Below are 18,308 nucleotides of genomic sequence, written 5' to 3'. Positions count from 1 at the left end.
CAAATCTCTGCCACACATGCTGCTCACACTTAAAGAGACTGGGATCTGAGCAAAGATGTAAGGTCGTAAGACTCTTTCAGCTTTGTTAAGGACATGGGGACCTCACTAGTGCTGGTGCCATGAAAAATACACTCACTGCCCTCTATTAACCACCACAAGGTTCAGTCTTTGTTGCAGGGTAGTTGTTTGTGTGTCTCAACGACCTTGAGACCTCTGCCAGCAGAGTGAAATCTCTTGGTAGGGCTTCACTTGTGCCTAGAAAAAAAGCAAGGATACAGAAGTATCGATGACAATTCAAAACCAACTTGACCCCAGAGAAGAAAGCCTTCCCTTAAGAAAACATGTGAAATCATCATCATCATCATCATCATTTAATGTCCCTTGTCCATGCTGGCATGGGTTGGACGGTTTAACTGGAACAGGCAAGCCAGAGAGCTGCACCAGGTTCCAGTCAGTTTTGGCTTGGCTTCTATGGCCGGGTGCCCTTCCTAATGCAAACCACTTTACAGATTATGCTGGATGCTTTTTATGTGCCACTGGCAGAGGTGCCATTTACGTGACATCAGCGACACCCACGACTTGGCTTAACAGATCTTCTCAGCACAATCCAAAAGGCCACACTTTAAGGAAACCAACACCCTGCATTATACATCAAGTCATATCTGGAACCTACAAGTGTGATGGAAGAGAGGACACCCTAAAAAACAGCTGAAGACAGAGCTAAAAGCACAGAGAAGTACAATGTAGTTTGAGATAACAGAAATAATGGTTGACATATCCTTTGGTCATAATTCTACTCGTTTATAGATGCCTGGGGTTTTAAAACACTACCATTACTAACAACAACAACAACTACTACTACTACTACTACTACTTTACTGATGCAAGCTACTGAAAGAGCCTTTGCATGGTTGATCAAACTGCTAGAAATAGCAGTAACATCACTCAGTATGTTCTTGGAAAAGAACATTGGATTATTAAGTTTTGATAGGGTGGTCACTGTTGGAACGCTTTTGACATAGCTCTGAACAATGGTTAAGCAACACCTCAAATTTTTTTTTACTGATATGCCTTTCAGCATTTCAGTTTGACCAAGGTTGACTTAGCCTATTGTTGCTTCAAGTGTGATATGAGATATAAAATAAAATAAAAGATAAAAAGCTGTGGAAGATGTCTTGATAGAAGTGGTGTAAACCAGTTGTTATCTGATGTGAAGAGGCAAAAGATTATTTGATGGCATTTGATTGGCTGATTTAGATGACCTGTAAGGTCAGAATGATCTGTGATTGCTGCTGCTGCTATTGAAATTGAGGTCAGCCTCAATCAAGCTGACCCATAATCAAAACCATTCCAGCCATTACCATCCTGTCTTTTATTAACATGTTGTGTATCTTGGACAACATTATCTAAATGTCCTGGGTCTGCTGTTTTCAAACCGATACAGTGTGATTTTGAGGAAGATTTAGCTGCTTTTTCTAGCAGGAGAAGCAGCCATGTAGAAAGTCTATGGGTGGTTTGTGATTGCTGTTGTTATTTTGTCAGTAATGGTAATTCCTTGAGACACACAAAGGATTTCTGTATGGGAAGATCACAAGAAATGTATTGGCACTAGAAAAATGGTTTGTGTGTGTGTGTGTGTGAAGAACACTGTGTAATTCTCGAACCCAAAGTACTCAGGAAATGTATTATTGGCGCTAAAATAATGGTGTGAGTCAAGAACATGGTCAATATGCTGATACCAAATAATGGTATCCATTCATCCATCCATCGATTTTCTCTGTCCATTATTCTTGGGAGGTCATGAGAATAAAGGAATTTCCTGCAACCATCTTCATAGTGGTACCAAATATTGGCAGGTGTCAAGAACTTGTAAAATGCCTAATGGATGTTTATGAGGAGAAGGCAAAAGGAATATCAGCACCAGGACATACATATAATGATTTTTATAAATATTGATACAATATTATCTAAAGACCTACTAATTTCAAGGAAAATAACACAAGGATTACAAACAAAGAAGCAAATGGTTACAGAGCATCAAAGAGAACTTTGGTAGAAAGTTTCATGGAAATAAACTTAACTAATAATAATAACAATGACTTTACTTGAAAACACAACATAAGAATGACTGAGGGAAATTTCAAAAGACACAACTACAAGTGTTTTTTCATCTTTTTAAACAAAGGAAAGAGGAATGTCACTGCTATTTGAAAGCTATATTTGGAAATTGAAAGACCAGGGAATTAATATACAAAAATTAATAATTTTTGTGGGGTGGGGGCGCTATACTGACCTAAAACAATATACACCAATGTGTATGCATCGAGAAAACTTTTCATTTGATATAAACTCAAGACCTCAGATAATTATTTAAACAAATGATCTGAAATGTTCACTAAATGCAGGCAGATTCATAATTCCCTCTTGACTAATTTTTATCAAGCAACAGAACTCAAATAAATTCACAATACTCTGCAGTTGATTTGAATGTATGTGTGCATATGTCTACATATAAGACTGATAATCAATATCCTCCTCTACGTATATTCTCCCACATTCATGTTCAAATAGTAAACAACGACATACTCCAACAAGTACAGAACACTGGGATAATAAGATTCCAATTCATCACAAAAACTGTCAATTGAATCGCATCTGACAAATGCTTTATTTAGCATGACACTTAAAACTCATGGAAACTCAGTGGGATTTGAACTCAGATGTGAAGAGGCAGAAGTGGCACTGAGTATTTTCTCTGTTGCCCCATTTGATTTTGCAAGCTTACCAAATAATAATAATAATAATAATAATAATAATAATAATAACAATAATAACAATGATAATAATAATAATAATAATAATAATAATAATAATAGTAATGAATGCCCTGATGCAGTACCAGGCAGTGGTTCTCATGGCTTCTGATCTTAACTGATTGGAAGTGTTATCATGTACATTGTTTTGTCTTGGTATAAAAGATGGGCTACAGCAAATATTCTGCTCAATACCACAGATTTGCTTGTCAGTTGCTTGACCTTAACCAATTGAGCATGTCCCTTGGTGGCTGACAATATGTGCATCTCTGATCACGAGCAGAAGTAGTGGGGGGAACATCATAGCTATGTGCTGAGAGGGATTCTTTGGGGTTTGAATAATTCACCTCTGGAAACATGGGTGCTTCGTTCAACATCCTTAAACAACCCTTATTCAGGGACCTTTTGAGCGGGATGGGTTCCTTGACCAGAAGAACATTCTAACTGGGCCCCACCTGCAAGGTCATGCGTTGTTTATCTTGATATGAGATCACCATGTCGCACACATATGGTTGTGATGCATGTGTCTGGTGTACCCTTATCAGATGAGTAGTCATGATGGGTATACTGGGCTTCGTATATTTGTACCCCAGTGTCACTTTGATTGCATGCACTGCTCTCTCACTCAATAATAATAATAATAATAATAATAATAGACAAGATGAAGAGTATGATGTGATTGCAATTGATATTTTATTGGTTGAACGATATTTCGACATTCAGTGTGTATTTTTCAAGTTCAAAAAACAAATTGAAATTAAATTCAAAGATAGGAAACGCTAAAACATTCAAAATTAAATCAGAATAACTGCGTTTCTTTCTAAGTAAAACGATATCATCAGTGAAAGACCAAAGACTGCCATGGGTTGAATGGTTTGACTAGGGACTGGCAAGCCAGGAGGCCTCACCAGGCTCCAGTCTGATCTGGCAAGGTATCTACAGCTGGATGCCTTTCCTAACACCAACCACTCTGAGAGTGTAGTGGTTGCTTTTTATGTTCCACTGGCATGGAAGCCATTCAGGTGGCACTGGCATTGGCCACAACTACCATTTCCATTTTTGATTGTGATTTGATTTTTGATTTTGATTTTGATTTTACTTGACTCAATAGGTCTCCTCAAGCACGCTATATCACCTGACAGTTCAAAGGTACTTCTTAACTGCACTGGCTACAGCTGTGATCTCACTTTATTTGCCAGGTCTTCTCAGTCACAGCATATCTCCAGAGGTCTCGGTCTTTTGTCATTGCCTTTGTGAGGCCCAACGAATTTATATATATTCTCTTATTTTTATTTTTTCACTTGTTTTAGACATGTGATTGTGGCCATGCTGGAGCACAGCCTTAAAGGGGTTTTAACCAAAGAAATTGACCCTAAGACTTATTCTTTGTAAGCCTAGAACTTATTCTATCAGTCTCTTTTGCTGAACCACTAAGGTATGGTTATGTAAGCACACCAACATTGGTTGTCAAGAGATGGTGGCGAGTGGGGACAAACACAGACACAAAGACGCACACACATAAATGTGTGTGTGTGTGTGTATATATATATATATGTACGTTGGGCTTCTTTCAGTTTCCATCAACCAAATCCACTCACAAGACTTTGATTGGCCCGAAGATATAGTAGAAGACACTTGCTGAAGGTGGGACTGAACCTGGAACCATGTGGTTGGGAAGCAAGCTTCTTAACACACAGCCATGCCTGTGCCTATATATATATCTGCATATATATGTTTGTGTGCACGTGTTGTGTGTGTGTATGTGTGTGCGTGTCTGTCTGTCTGTCTGTCCTACCATCAATTGACAATCAGTGTTAATTTCTTTACATCTCCGTAACTTAGCTGTTCAGCAAAAGACACTAATAGAATAATTCCCAGACCCTAAAGTACTGGGGTCAATTTGTCTGACTAAGGCCCCTCAATGTGGTGCCCCAGGATGGGAACAGTCCAATGAGTGAAACATGTAAAAGATAAAAAGTATATACATACATACACTCACAGATACGCACATACATATACGATGGGCTTCTTTCAGTTTCCATCTACCAAATCCTATTACAAGGCTTTGGTTGGCCTGAGGCTATAGTAGAAGACACTTGCCCATGGTGCCACGCAGTGGGATTGAACCCAGAACCATGTAGTTGGGAAGCAAGCTTCTTACCACACATACATACGTACATACCACACACACACACATATATTTACATAGACAAAAAGCATCCACTACACTCTCGGAGTGGTTGGCATTAGGAAGGGCATCCAGCTGCTGAAACTTTGCCGGTGCAGCCTCCTGGCTTGCCACTCCCCAGTCAAACCGTCCAACCCATGCCAGCATGAAAAGTGGACGTTAAACGATGATGATGATGATGATGACAGACACATATACTACTACTACTACTACTACTACTACTACTACAACTACACACATGCATATATAATGGAGAGCATCCGTTATAGCCTTAACCAACCACCACTACCCGGATATCACCACCACTACCCGGATATCACCACCGCCACAACAACTACTACTATCACGAGTGGCTCATCGATCCTGTAGAATCACCACTTCACTGCTACATTACACTTTTCCCTACGACGCTACCACTCTACTACTACACTACTACAATTAACACTACACTACACTACAAGCACCCGTACCGACACACGGCTGCATTCCAAGTGGGAGGTGAGACGAGTTATGGGGAGTTATTTCGTTGACTTGTCACCAGGTGACGCTGTTATCGTTACTGGAAAAATGGCGATGTTCTTCTTCATTCCGCTTCGCCTCTCCTTCAAATAACGTCCACCGTTTCATATTCACACTCTTCTATCTCCAGAAATGTCACCTCTCCACTGAACTTAATACATAACGCATTGGCTGGAATACACACATATATATATTATACTCTGTGTGTCTCTCTATCATACAACATTGGACTGGGTATATACATATATCTATATATATATGTAATGTCACTTCATTGACTGGGATATATATATATATATACACATAATATATACACACACATATACATACGTATATATATTGTCTCTGTCGTAAAACGCATTGGATTGGGATATATAAAGCACAGTTCTTCGCTATATATAGTTCATAATTTATTAGTTTGTGTGTAGTGTTGTCATTGTGGCCGTCTCTTCTCTCTGATGGAGTTGCAGTAATGGATATAAAGAAGAAACTGAAGCTGTTGATAGGCAAACAGGTGAGTTGGTGGCTCGCATTCTCTCCATAAAATACATACATACACACATACGTGCCTGCATTGAACACCCTACCCCCCCCTCTCTCTCTCTCTATATATATATATATGTATGTATATATGTGTATATATGTATGTATATATGTGTGTATGTCTATGTGTATATATATGTATGTATATATATATGTATGTATATATATGTATGTATGTATATATATGTATGTATATATATGTATGTGTATATATATGTATGTATATATGTATGTGTATATATGTGTGTATGTATGTATGTATATATGTATGTGTATATATGTGTGTATGTATATATGTATATATATGTATGTGTGTGTGTGTATTTTAAATATATGTATGTATATATGTATATATATGTATGTGTGTGTGTGTGTATTTTAAATATATGTATGTATATATATATATATGTATGTATGTGTGTGTGTATTTTAAATATATGTATGTATATATATATATGTATGTATGTGTGTGTGTATGTATGTATATGAATGGATGAATATATACTCCTGTTTAAACATGTATAGTAGTTGTAATGCATCTTAAGCCATGCAACCGTAGTCGTGAAGACCCAAGATTGAAAGCATTCCAGCCGTGCCCATCTCGTTGGTTTTACACATGTATCTACGACTACATTGCGCAGTGTGTCCCTTCTTTTCCCAAAACAGTGGAGTGTGGTTTCAGGGAAACAACTGGCTGCTATTTCTCTCCATACCAGGTTGAAAGACCTCGTAGAGGTTTCTTCCTGGATATCATGTTTCTTAGTAGCAGTTGTGTTAGCTTGTCATTTAGCGGTGTGTGTGTGTATATATAATATATATATATATATATATATATATATATATATCGTGTATGTATATATATAGATGTGTGTGTGGATACATTTTTGTGTGTCAGCATTTAATAGAAAACAACAAACATGATTGTAGCCTACGTAAGGTACACACCCACATAACACCGTGTAGTAAGACGAACATGAGGAAAAAACCATGCTGCATACTATATATATATATATAATGTGTAATGTGTATGATATTGTGTGTGTTGTGCAGAGGAGGCCGCTTTTTGGGATCTGTTAGGAAGGATCGTGTCATTTCTGTAACAGTAACCAGAGGATAAGTTCATTTTACGTGAAAGACTGGAATCTAATGATGTATGTAGATAGCAATAACTGCCTGGTGATACTGTTTGTGGTTACAATAAGCGGATGCACCTTATCTGTTGTGCACTATAGTTATTTTTGAATGCGAAAACAAGACAGTGCAAAAACCAACGAACGAACGTTTGCAGTCTGAAAAAGGTTTCACTGCAATAGAGATATATATATATATGCACACACACACACACATATATATTATATACACGTGCATATGCCTATACATTCATACACGTATATATTTGTTGCAGATTACCAAAGTATTTGAGTAGCGCTAACCCTTCCCAGTTCACACCCTGCACACATCTGACCCCTGTGCCGTGTTAAACGTGTCTAGATATTTCTGACGGTTGACCTTAATGATTTACCACAGCGTTGACAAGATTAGAAAGCGCTTATTGTGATCACCCTATGACAAGGTCTTTTAGATAACGATTACTAGACGATAACATTAAGCAGACCATTTAACAATATCCCGTACAGATATTGTTATATACTCTGTTTGGGTCCCACTAATTTCGATAACAATAACTGCTTTGCAACAGTGTCTGTGATTATATTAAGCGGTTTTCATTATATTTAGAATTGTACTCGATAAATGTCCCCTGGTTGTCTATTTTAAATTCAGACGATCGATATAAGTCATAGTTAGACCAACCATCCTTTAGACTATCATATTCTACATGGTCTTACGTTAGAGTATCCCAGTCTATGTGTGTGGTTTAATTTTAAACTGTTGGAGGTTGTGCGGACTTATTTTAGACAAACACTGTCTGTGGTGGTCTTATGTGACTCTGTAGAAATCTGTCTTTTTTGTTTTTTTACTTGTTTCAATCATTGGATTGCGATCATGCTGGGGCATCATCTTGAAGGGTATAGTCGAACTAAAAGACCCGAGTCTTTTTTTTCTTTTTTTAAAATCTGGTACTTATTCTGTTGGTTTCTTTTACCGAACTGCTAAGTTACGGGGACGTAAATAAACGAAGCAACACAGGTTGTTTGTCAATCGGTGGGTAGCGAGACAAACAGACAACGAGTTTCTACACAGACTCTGCCTACCAAATTCTTTTATAAGGCATTGATCAGCCTGGGGCTAAATTAGATGACACTTGCCCCAAAATGCCGGCTAAGACTATCGCAGTCTATGTGGGCTGATATAAAGCTATGTCATCAGTCATTGTCTTATGTCAGACCATGCTGGAGTAGCCTCTGTGGCCTTACGTAGGACTATGCTACAGGTAGCTTAAGTGGGTTTACATGAGTTTATGTTGTTACAGTCTAGGTGGTCTTTTATAAGACTGTAATATTGGTCTTATGTTTGACCATACTACCACCGTCTGTGTCTTGTGTTAGACCACATTACCAAAATTGTATTTGATCTTTTTTACCAGTTTCCATCAGAAAATATTGTATTTATTATCTATTGATGTTGTTCACAACTTTCTCTGAATTCATTACAATTCTCTGCTGTTAAACACACACACACACACACACACAGTTTGGCATAATGGTTGTTGAAGCTCATTGCAATATTTCCATGCTATTCGTTAGAGCTGTGATGTGCTTTGAGAACGATTGTTCCAAAAACCAATTATTTTATGTTCTCTCAAAAGTTTATAAAAAATTCTTATATTTATACAAACACATAATGCATATATATGTGCATGCATGTCTGTGTGTATATATATATATATATATATATATATATATATATGTGTGTGTGTATATATATATTATATATATATATATATATATATATATATATATATATATATATATATATGTGTGTGTGTGTGTGTGTGTGTAGATATAAGATACATTAGAATCTTGGTGCATCAAAATACTGGACGCCAGAACTGGCCAGGTGCCATAACATAGGGTCTGCAGTCAGGTAAAAGAACCATGAGGTATCGTGTTGGTATCACACTGCAGATATGTAGATATGTAAGTAGCAAATACAGTTTAAACCATAGATTCGCCTCAGGGATGGATGGTTCTGAGTGTGAAGTAGGTATGAAAAGAACACAAATGGGGTTTTGTGGTGTGTGAGTATATAATCCTCAGAAAGAAAAACAAAACAAAAGAACAAGAACTGAATATGTCAGGATATTTGTCTTTCTCAGAATAACATCAAAATTGTGTATTTTAAAACACAGCTTATGACCTCCAGTTTTTCCCCATACCAGATTTTGGCCAGGTGGGAAGGCAGACACACCTGTAATACCCTATCCTTAATCTATTAACCTGAATATCTTCTTACTGCAGGTGTCATCTCTCCCCTCTTTCTCTCCCTCTCTCCATGTCCCACCCTCTTTCTTTTTCTCTCTCTCTCTCTCTCTCTCCTTCCACTCTTCCTCTTTCGCTGACAGGCATAGAAAGGAAGCACAGGTTCCTGTCAAACCATATTAGACGCATTGTTTTGTACTTCCTGAATGCCGTTCCTCTGCAATTCCTCTGTACTTCCTGAATGCCGTTCCTCTGGAATTCCTCTGTACTTCCTGAATGCCGTTCCTCTGGAATTCCTGCCTTGCACATGTTTCCCTGCTGAAGGAGACTTGCAGCTGTTCAACAGGATTCCTTACAATATCAACCTCACTGGCCTCAAACACTTCCAAAGTCTGTGGGCTCTGCTTCTTCTCTCATCATCATCATCATCATCATTTAACGTCCGCTTTCCATGCTAGCATGGGTTGGACGATTCAACTGGGGTCTGGGGAGCCCAAAGGCTGCACCAGGCCAGTCCAGACCAATAAAATTAAATACCATAGCTTACAAAACATTAATGTCATCCACCCCCGTTTCATTCAGTCCGTCTCCTCCCACTACTACCACCACCACCTCTCCTCCCACCACCACCTCTCCTCCCACCACCACCTTTCCTCCCACCACCACCTCTCCTCTTCCTCTCTGTCGTTCTTTAGTCTTGTCACATGTCAATACTCATCGATCAATGATCCATCTGATTGACTTTACTTATCTTCCGCATGTAAAATAATTAATGAAATCGATAGGTTGGTGCATTTCCTTTTGTTAGGACTCGTTAATGTCTTTCACCTAGAAAGGCCTCTTAAGACCATTACAATTTCCTCGATACTCACTCACCCTGCTCTTCTTTCTCCCCCATTACTTTAAACCTGGACATGAAACAACTGTCGTCTCCTGCAGTTTAGTGGTTTTTGTTGTGGTTTGTTCATTTCTGGAATGATGCAGGTGGAAAGCTGAAGTGTTTAGGCTGTGTGTTTAGATATACATCATCAATAATAATTAGGGTTATTACAAATTAACATAGTATTACCTTACTATTTACAAATACACACAAACACACACACACACCAAGTACATTTGTATTTGTGTGTCTATACAAATATAATCAAGATAGGCACAAGGGTGGCTGTGTGGTAAGAAGCATGCTTCCCAACCACATGATTCTGGGTTCAATCCTACTGTGTGACACCTTGGGCAAGTGTCTTCTACTACAGCCTCAAGCTGACCAAAGCCTTGTGCGTGGAAAGAAGCCTATTGTACGCGTGTGTGTGTGTGTTTATCCATTATCTCCACTGCTTGATGACCAGTGATGGTGTACTTATATCCCTGTAACTTTGCAGTTCAGCAAAAGGGACTGATGGAATAAATACCAGACTTTAAAAAACAAATAATTACTGGGGTTGATTCATTTGGCTAAAAAAGTATTCTTCAAGGCAGTGCCCCAGCATGGCCATGGTCTAATGACTAAAACAAGTAAAAGATAAAAGATATACAAACTTGGCTGTGTGATTAAGAAGTTCACTTCCCAACTCCATGGGTTTGGGTTCAATGCCACTGCATGGCACCTGAAACAATTGTCTCCAATGGTAGCACCAGACTAACCGAAGCCTTGTGAATGGATTTTGGTAAATGAGAACTGAAAGATCATGCGTCTGTGTGTGTATATACAAATGTCTGTGTGTGTATATACAAATGTCTGTGTGTGTGTGTGTATATACAAATGTCTGTCTGTATGTATATACAAATGTCTGTGTGTGTATATACAAATGTCTGTGTGTGTGTATATACAAATGTCTGTCTGTATGTATATACAAATGTCTGTGTGTGTGTGTGTATACAAATGTCTGTCTGTATGTATATACAAATGTCTGTGTGTGTATATATAAATGTCTGTGTGTATATACAAATGTTTTTGTTTATATACAAATGTCTGTGTGTGTATATACAAATGTCTTTGTTTATATACAAATGTCTGTCTGTGTTTATATACAAATGTCTGTCTGTGTGTGTGTATATACACAAATGTCTGTCTGTGTGTGTATATACCTAAACGTCTGTCTGTGTGTGTATATACACAAATGTCTGTGTGTGTATATACAAGGAAAAGATGAATGTTTGCATTTTCAACTCTGTTGCCTTCAGCAGACCCATCTGACTGAGCCAAAACTTCGTAGAAATAAATCTGATAATCAAATATACTGAAGGGTTCTTCAATGAATGCCTGACTGAAGTGAAAGCAGTGGATTATTAATTGGATGAGAATAAGAACTTTGCATGTTGAAGTAATTAGGTAGAGAAATATTTGTTAGTTGTGGTACTGAGAAGCAGTAATGTAATTTTCTTTTTTAGTAAAATTTATATTAGGTACAGGTGTCAATCCATTACACCCGCTTCTAACGACTCCTTTAATTGATTAATGAGAACATTGCATCATTGCAAAGAAACCATTTTCTTCAGAGGAATTCAGGAACTTCAAGCATAAAAGACAATTCAACTTATTTGACATGGTTAAATTTATGGAGTAAAATTATTTATATTGATCCTGCTACCATTCTGAAGAACTAAGTGCAGATTTCTTTATTCAGCTGGGTCTTGCTATCTGCAGACTCTGCAAGAATACCATATGGCTGGCACTAATGCACCAAGTCTGATATTCACTGAATATTATTTGGGTGTGCATGTCACTCAGACCTAACAAGGAGCCTCAATTTAAGTACCTAATTCAATTGAATCTTAATCATACATATATGTGTGTGTGTATATGACGCATGTGTGCAAACAGCCATGCTACATGGCAGTGAAACATGGGTTGTGACTGCCAAGGCATGCGTAAGCTTGCAAGGAATGAAGCCAGTATGCTCTGCTGGATGTGTAATGTCAGTGTGCATACACAACAGAGTGTAAGTATCTTGAGAGAGAAGTTGGACATAAGAAGCATCAGATGTGGTGTGCAAGAGAGACAACTGCACTGTGGCGAGAATGGATGAGGACAGCTGTGTGAAAAAGTGTCACACCCTTACAGTGTAGGGAAGACCTGGGATGAGGTGTGGAAGCACAACCTTTGAACATTGAGCATCACGGAGACAATGACAAGCAACCGAGACCTTTGGAGATATGCTGTGCTTGAGAAGACCCAGCAACCCAAGTGAGACCATAGCTGTGGCCTATGCCAGTGTCACATAACCAGCCCATTTAAGAGTACCCTTCAATCATTGGGCAATATACTCTGCTTGAGAAGTCCTGTTGAGTCAAGTGAAATCATTGTTGTGGCCGATGCCAGTACCACCTGACTGGCTCCTGTGCCGGTGGCACATAAAATGCACCATTCAAGTGTGGCCATTGCCAGTGCTACCTGACTGGCTCCTGTGCTGGTGGCATGTAAAAAGCACCATTCAAGCGTGGTCGGCATTAGGAGGGGCATCTAGCTGTTGAAACCTTGCCAGATCAGATTGGAGCCTGGTGCAGCCTCCTGGCTTGCCAGTCCTCAGTCAAACCGTCCAACCTATGCCAGCATGGAAAGTAGGCGTTAAACGATGATATATATATATATCATCATCATCATTTAACGTCCATTTTCCATGCTAGCATGGTTTGGACGGTTCAACTGGGGTATGGGAAGCCAGGAGGCTGCACCAGACTCCAGTCTGATCTAGCATTGTTTCTACAGCTGGATGCCCTTCCTAATGTCAACCACTCCAAGAGTGTAGTGGGTGCTTTTTACATGCCACCTGCACCTGCTTTTTACGTGCCACCATACATATATATATATATCTATATATATATATATATATATATATGTATGTATGGGTGAAATAAACATCAGGAGCTACTCAGATGTTTATTGCAATGCAAGTTTAAAATATGTGAAAATATGACTTTGAGGAGACAGGTTTCTCGTATTTTATGCCAAAATCCTTTGTCAAGTACTTTGACCAAAACCTTGGCAATTCTTCCCCCAAACTTAAACTTTACACTTTATCTTACACGTACACATGCACATTGTGTATGTGTGTGTGCATTGTCTTTTGTAAGGTAAAGAGATTAGATGTTATCAAACCAATTGAAATTCAGATCATAACAAGCTGGGACGAATGCTACAAAGAATTTTCTTTTTTTTCCACTGCTCTGACAATCCTCTTACTTTACTGAATAGCGATCTCTTGCACAATGACTGTGGAGAATGAGAAAATGTGATTAGATGGAGTTCATGCCTTTCTTTTTACAGGGAATGCTTGGTGTTGGAAAAGAAGTAAAATGGAATGAATGAGCTTTCAGTTGAGATTGAAACCTCATTTGCTATGTAGACACTTGAGCAGTTAATCTGATGTGTAATAAATGGGTGGCAGGCAGAGGAGAGGGGTAGGGAAGTTTGAAATTGTGATGTTCATGCATAAATTTGCATATTTATTGAGAGGTTGACATTATCCCCTCCTCTGCTCTCCCTCTACTTTTCTCCCTCCCACATTTGAAAGTAGGTATATGTATACTCTACTGCTATCTGTTCTGTATTTAAGAGATGAGGAATTATGTACATTATTTACATTACTTACATTTGACGGATATTTCTCCTCATCTTGTTTGCTGTTAACACAACGTTTTGGCTGATGTACCCTCCAACCTTCATCAGGTGTCTTGGGGAAATTTCAAACCATATGCCATGACACAACAACCTCCTAAGCAGACCGAGTGCAGATATGAGTAGCAAATGGGAACTGGTATTAAGGAAGGATAGAAAAATATTAGATTTATAAGCCCTAAAATTCACTCCATAATTGCCCACGGGCATATGGCGTAGTGGTTGTGACCTGAATAATAACAATAACATTGAAAAATGCCTTAGGAATGAGAACCCAGGTTTGAAATTTCCCCCAAGACACCTAATGAAGGCTGGAGGGTATATCAGCCGAAATATTGTGTCAACAACAAACAAGATGAGGACAAATATCCGTCAAATGTAAATAATGTCTACTGCTATCTTCTTTGCTTTATATATTATTATAAATAATGGGTGAGGTACTTGTGCACTATGTAGATATGTATATTGTGTATATATATGTGTATACAATGCAGAATGTGTGGCATGAACAGTGTAGATGCACATATACAAGGGGTGGGGTGCATGATGAAAAGTTCCTAGCTTTGGGTAAAAAGAAAGTACAGGAGGATCAGTTAATTATGATTTTATCGAACGTATTCCCCTCTCAAAGCCACACATTTATTGCAGCTGTCCTTCAGTTTTTCTAAGCCCAGTCAAAAAGAACTCAGAAGAAACCCAGGCCAACCAGGCCTTTCGTGACACCCTTAATGCCAACAGCTTTTCAGCATACCCTTGTATGGCTAAATCATCATCATCAATCATTTTGAATCTGGGTTTTGTCCCTGTTAACAGAGGTGGCTGGATCTACCTCAATGCCATAGCAACCATCTCACCATCTTGCCCAGTTTTAGGCATCCTTTCTTCTCAGGCCAATCCTCCCAATCTCTTCCTCCACCTGTCCCTTGGTCTACCTCACTTTCGCTGACCATTCACCTCAAACTCTAGCACCATCTTCAGAACATGCTCCTCATCTCTCCTCAACACATGACCATACCACTGCACTCTATTTGCCTTTGCCAGCTGTTCCACTGATTCCTCCAACCCCAGCATCCCCATCAAGTCCTCAGTCCTCCTCTCATCAAAAAGCCTCACACCACACATCTCCCTCACCATTGCTCTCTCAGTCCTTCTCAAAATTACCATCTCTCTCTCTCTCTCTCTCCCTCAGACACCATATCTCCCTCCCATACAGCATTGCATCTCTCACACAACTCCTGTAGACCTTTCCTTTCATCTTCAATGAATATTTCTTTTTCATCATATCATCATCATCACCATCATCATTGTTTTAATGTCTACCTTTCTATGCTTGCATGGGTCAGACAAGAGTATGTTGGGGCAGTTTCTTCTATGGCCAAATGGCTCTCCTGTTGCCGGACCTCATCCAGTTTCCTTCTGAGGTATTTGTCTCTCAGTTTGGACTTGTTATTGTGAAGAGCTAGAAACACACAACACTATTTGGATGCACATTTTGTTTACAAAGGCCACGCAACATGTCAGGACGTGTCAGGTAGCCGGGACTGCAATCAAAGGACTCCGACATATGAAGCCATTGTTTGTAAACCAATGAAGACAAGGAAAATAGGAACTTGCTCACAATGAATCTCTTTCTCTCTCTTGCATACATGATGGAGTTCTTGTATGGCTTTGGTTGGTCCACTTTGGAACTGAACCTGAGACCATGTGGTTAGGAAGTGAACATTCTACCCCCCACCCTCTCTCTATTGGTTTTTAGTAGATTCTATTAAGAATAGAATTATCGGTTGCTAAATTTAACCTCAGGTGTCTGCAACCCAAACAGCCAAAGAAAGACACCAAGGAAATAGGCAAGGCAGCCAAAAGCAACTGAAAGAGGCTATGATTGACAAGGGACCACAGGTGGAACCGTTCTATATGCGAAGACTAAGTCAGTCTTCGCTCCCCTACTCAGACGAAAGCCTACAGGTTAAGGGACAAAATGCTTGTAACTCTGAGATACTGGCTGATGATTCAGAAGGGTTTCTGACACAGTGTTGGGTTCATCAGAAGAGCTTACAATGCCTCTGAGCAGCTCCTGCAGTTTCCGTAAGGGACAAGACATCTCTAACACTTATTTATGTCATCTTTCACTAAATTTAACCCCAAATACTCTCAGTTGTGACAATGTGTTTTCTTTTTTTCTTTTTAGTACATATCAATTAGCAGTCTTTGATCTGTACCTAATTCTGGCTACTGACGAAGATCCACACACACATGCAATAAAACCTACCCTGCCCCCTCTGTAATGCATCAGCTAAGTGTAGGTAGACCACACAACATTATTCTGATGATACCCTCAGGCTGTTGACCGATGTCCGCAGCCTCAGTGAGTTCCTTTGTCTGTCAACATTTATGAGAAACGTTATTTCTCTCAATGTTCCTTACTTGCTGTCTTCTAGTTGTGTTTGGCCTTCCTTATTTAAAGATGACCAGTAGCAAGTACGTGAGAGATAACTGGTGTGTTAAGCCTCCTTCCCACACCTCAGCCCTGAACAAACAGAACAGACCTTTCAGTCATGCCCATCCTGTCTTTGCTTTAGATATAATGTCATCTAAGACTACATTATTCAATCTGTTTACATATTTAGGTGTGTTTCGAGGTAGATTTAGCTATCATTGGTGGCTGTTTGAACAACCACTTAGAAATTCCTTTGTTGGCCTGTTTCTCTAGAGGTACCCTTTTTTTGTAATCCACCCAAGTTGAAACAATAGAGACATCTTTGCTTTGGTGACATTCTCACTTCCTCTGGAGTTCTGATCTGCTCAGAAAGTGTCATTAGTTTGTTTGATCATTGGGGGGGGGGGGGGTTATAAATCTTGGTATGACCTGTCTTACCCATAATGATGGACTCTTCTATTGAAACTAACATACGAGTGTCCAGTTGTTTGATCAGCTGAATTATCTGCTCTTCAATTAACATGTAAGCGGCTGAATGTTTCTCAGACATGTCTGCTCTTAATGTAATTCTCAAATAGAATCAGCACAACACAGTGTGATATGGTTGGACCTATGGGGGGTTTCAGTACAGTTTCCCTTTACCTAGTTTCACTCATAAAACTTAAGTCAGCCTGAGATTATGAGAAAAGACTGTAGATGCCCCTTGGTGGGATTAAACTCTGTGTGTTGAGAATGGTCATTGGCAACAATAGAGATGGGAGTGTGGAGGGGTGTGGCTTAGTGATTAGGGTGTTGGACTCATAATCATAAGAGTGTGGTTTCAATTCCTGGACTGGGTGACATGTGTTCTTGAGCAAAACACTTCATTTCACGTTGTTTCATTCCACTCAGCTGGCAAAAATGAGTAACCCTGCGAGGGACTGGTGTCCCATCCAGGGGTTGGCAGGGATATATGTATGTATATAATGTTACAGAAACTGGCTCTGTGAGTCTATATGACATGTGAAAGATCTTTATCTTATGGGAATGTATACTGGTATACGATGTATATTGATGGTGTGTGTTGAGGATGGTCACGGATGGAGATACATGACATATATTGATAATGACTTGATAGTCACCTCCCAACATTCACCGACTCATTACACCCACCTCCAGCCTGTGATTCACCATCACCACCATTGTGTTACCATTTCTATTTTATTTGTTTTTCAGGACAATGTCCAGTCCCCTACAGATGAAGCCGTCATCAGCCCTCAACAGTTGAGTTCCGACCCAGCTGTAACAAAATCTAAAGTAAGTAACACTTCCCTATAGAGGGGTCGGGATGGGTGGGGTTTACTTACAGGAAGAACAAAAACCTTTCTCTTGTGTTTTAACCTTATTACAACCATTTTGTTGTGTGTGTAGGCAAGTTTTTCAGATTTCCTTCAATTTGGATGAACAAGTTCTGTCAATATTGAGCTTCTGAAAACTGAAGTTGAGGAAATTCCAAATTAAATTGCAAGAAAATTAGCAAAACAGTTCAATTCAAGTGACACTTGGATCGTAAAACACCTTCACAAACAAGAAACAGTATCTAAACTTGGTCAGTGGGTCCCGCATCATTTGACTGCTTCTCAGTTCAATCAAAGTGTTGCCCTCTGCTTGTCATTGAAGGGGAGACTTGCTGCCAAACATCACTTGGTTAGAATCATCAGAAATAACGAAAAGTGGCTTCTCTATAATTATACCCCATAAAAACAACAACAGAACCCAGTGGAAAAGGAGAACATACCCCGAAACCAAGACTACGTCTGAAAAGCAGGTTTTC

The 18,308-nt window shown here is 39.2% G+C and overlaps 2 protein-coding genes across 3 annotated transcripts in view; both read left to right on the top strand.

Annotated features, from left to right (window-relative positions):
• LOC115220502 (rho GTPase-activating protein 6-like) overlaps positions 1–6,891 on the top strand; it is a 164,431-nt gene extending 157,540 nt beyond the window's left edge. The window contains exon 15 of the mRNA XM_036509995.1: positions 6,875–6,891. The gene's annotated coding sequence lies outside the window, so the exon portion shown is untranslated. The remainder of the gene's footprint in view (positions 1–6,874) is intronic.
• The window catches only part of LOC115220443 (syndetin), a 64,562-nt gene that overhangs the window by 7,991 nt on the left and 38,263 nt on the right, over positions 1–18,308 (top strand). The window contains exons 2-3 of one of the 2 annotated variants that reach the window (XM_029790572.2): positions 5,923–6,034; positions 17,711–17,791. In XM_029790572.2, the coding sequence (XP_029646432.1) occupies positions 5,993–6,034; positions 17,711–17,791 (123 nt within the window). In that variant the 5' untranslated portion in view covers positions 5,923–5,992. Of the gene's footprint in view, positions 1–5,353; positions 6,035–17,710; positions 17,792–18,308 lie in introns of those variants that run through there. The other variant, XM_029790573.2, reaches the window with a different exon arrangement.

This window comes from Octopus sinensis, linkage group LG16 (assembly GCF_006345805.1).
Source record: "Octopus sinensis linkage group LG16, ASM634580v1, whole genome shotgun sequence".
Classification (NCBI taxonomy): domain Eukaryota; kingdom Metazoa; phylum Mollusca; class Cephalopoda; order Octopoda; family Octopodidae; genus Octopus; species Octopus sinensis.
The sequence above is the reverse complement of the archived record's forward strand: the minus strand, read 5'-3'. Positions and strand labels throughout refer to the sequence as shown.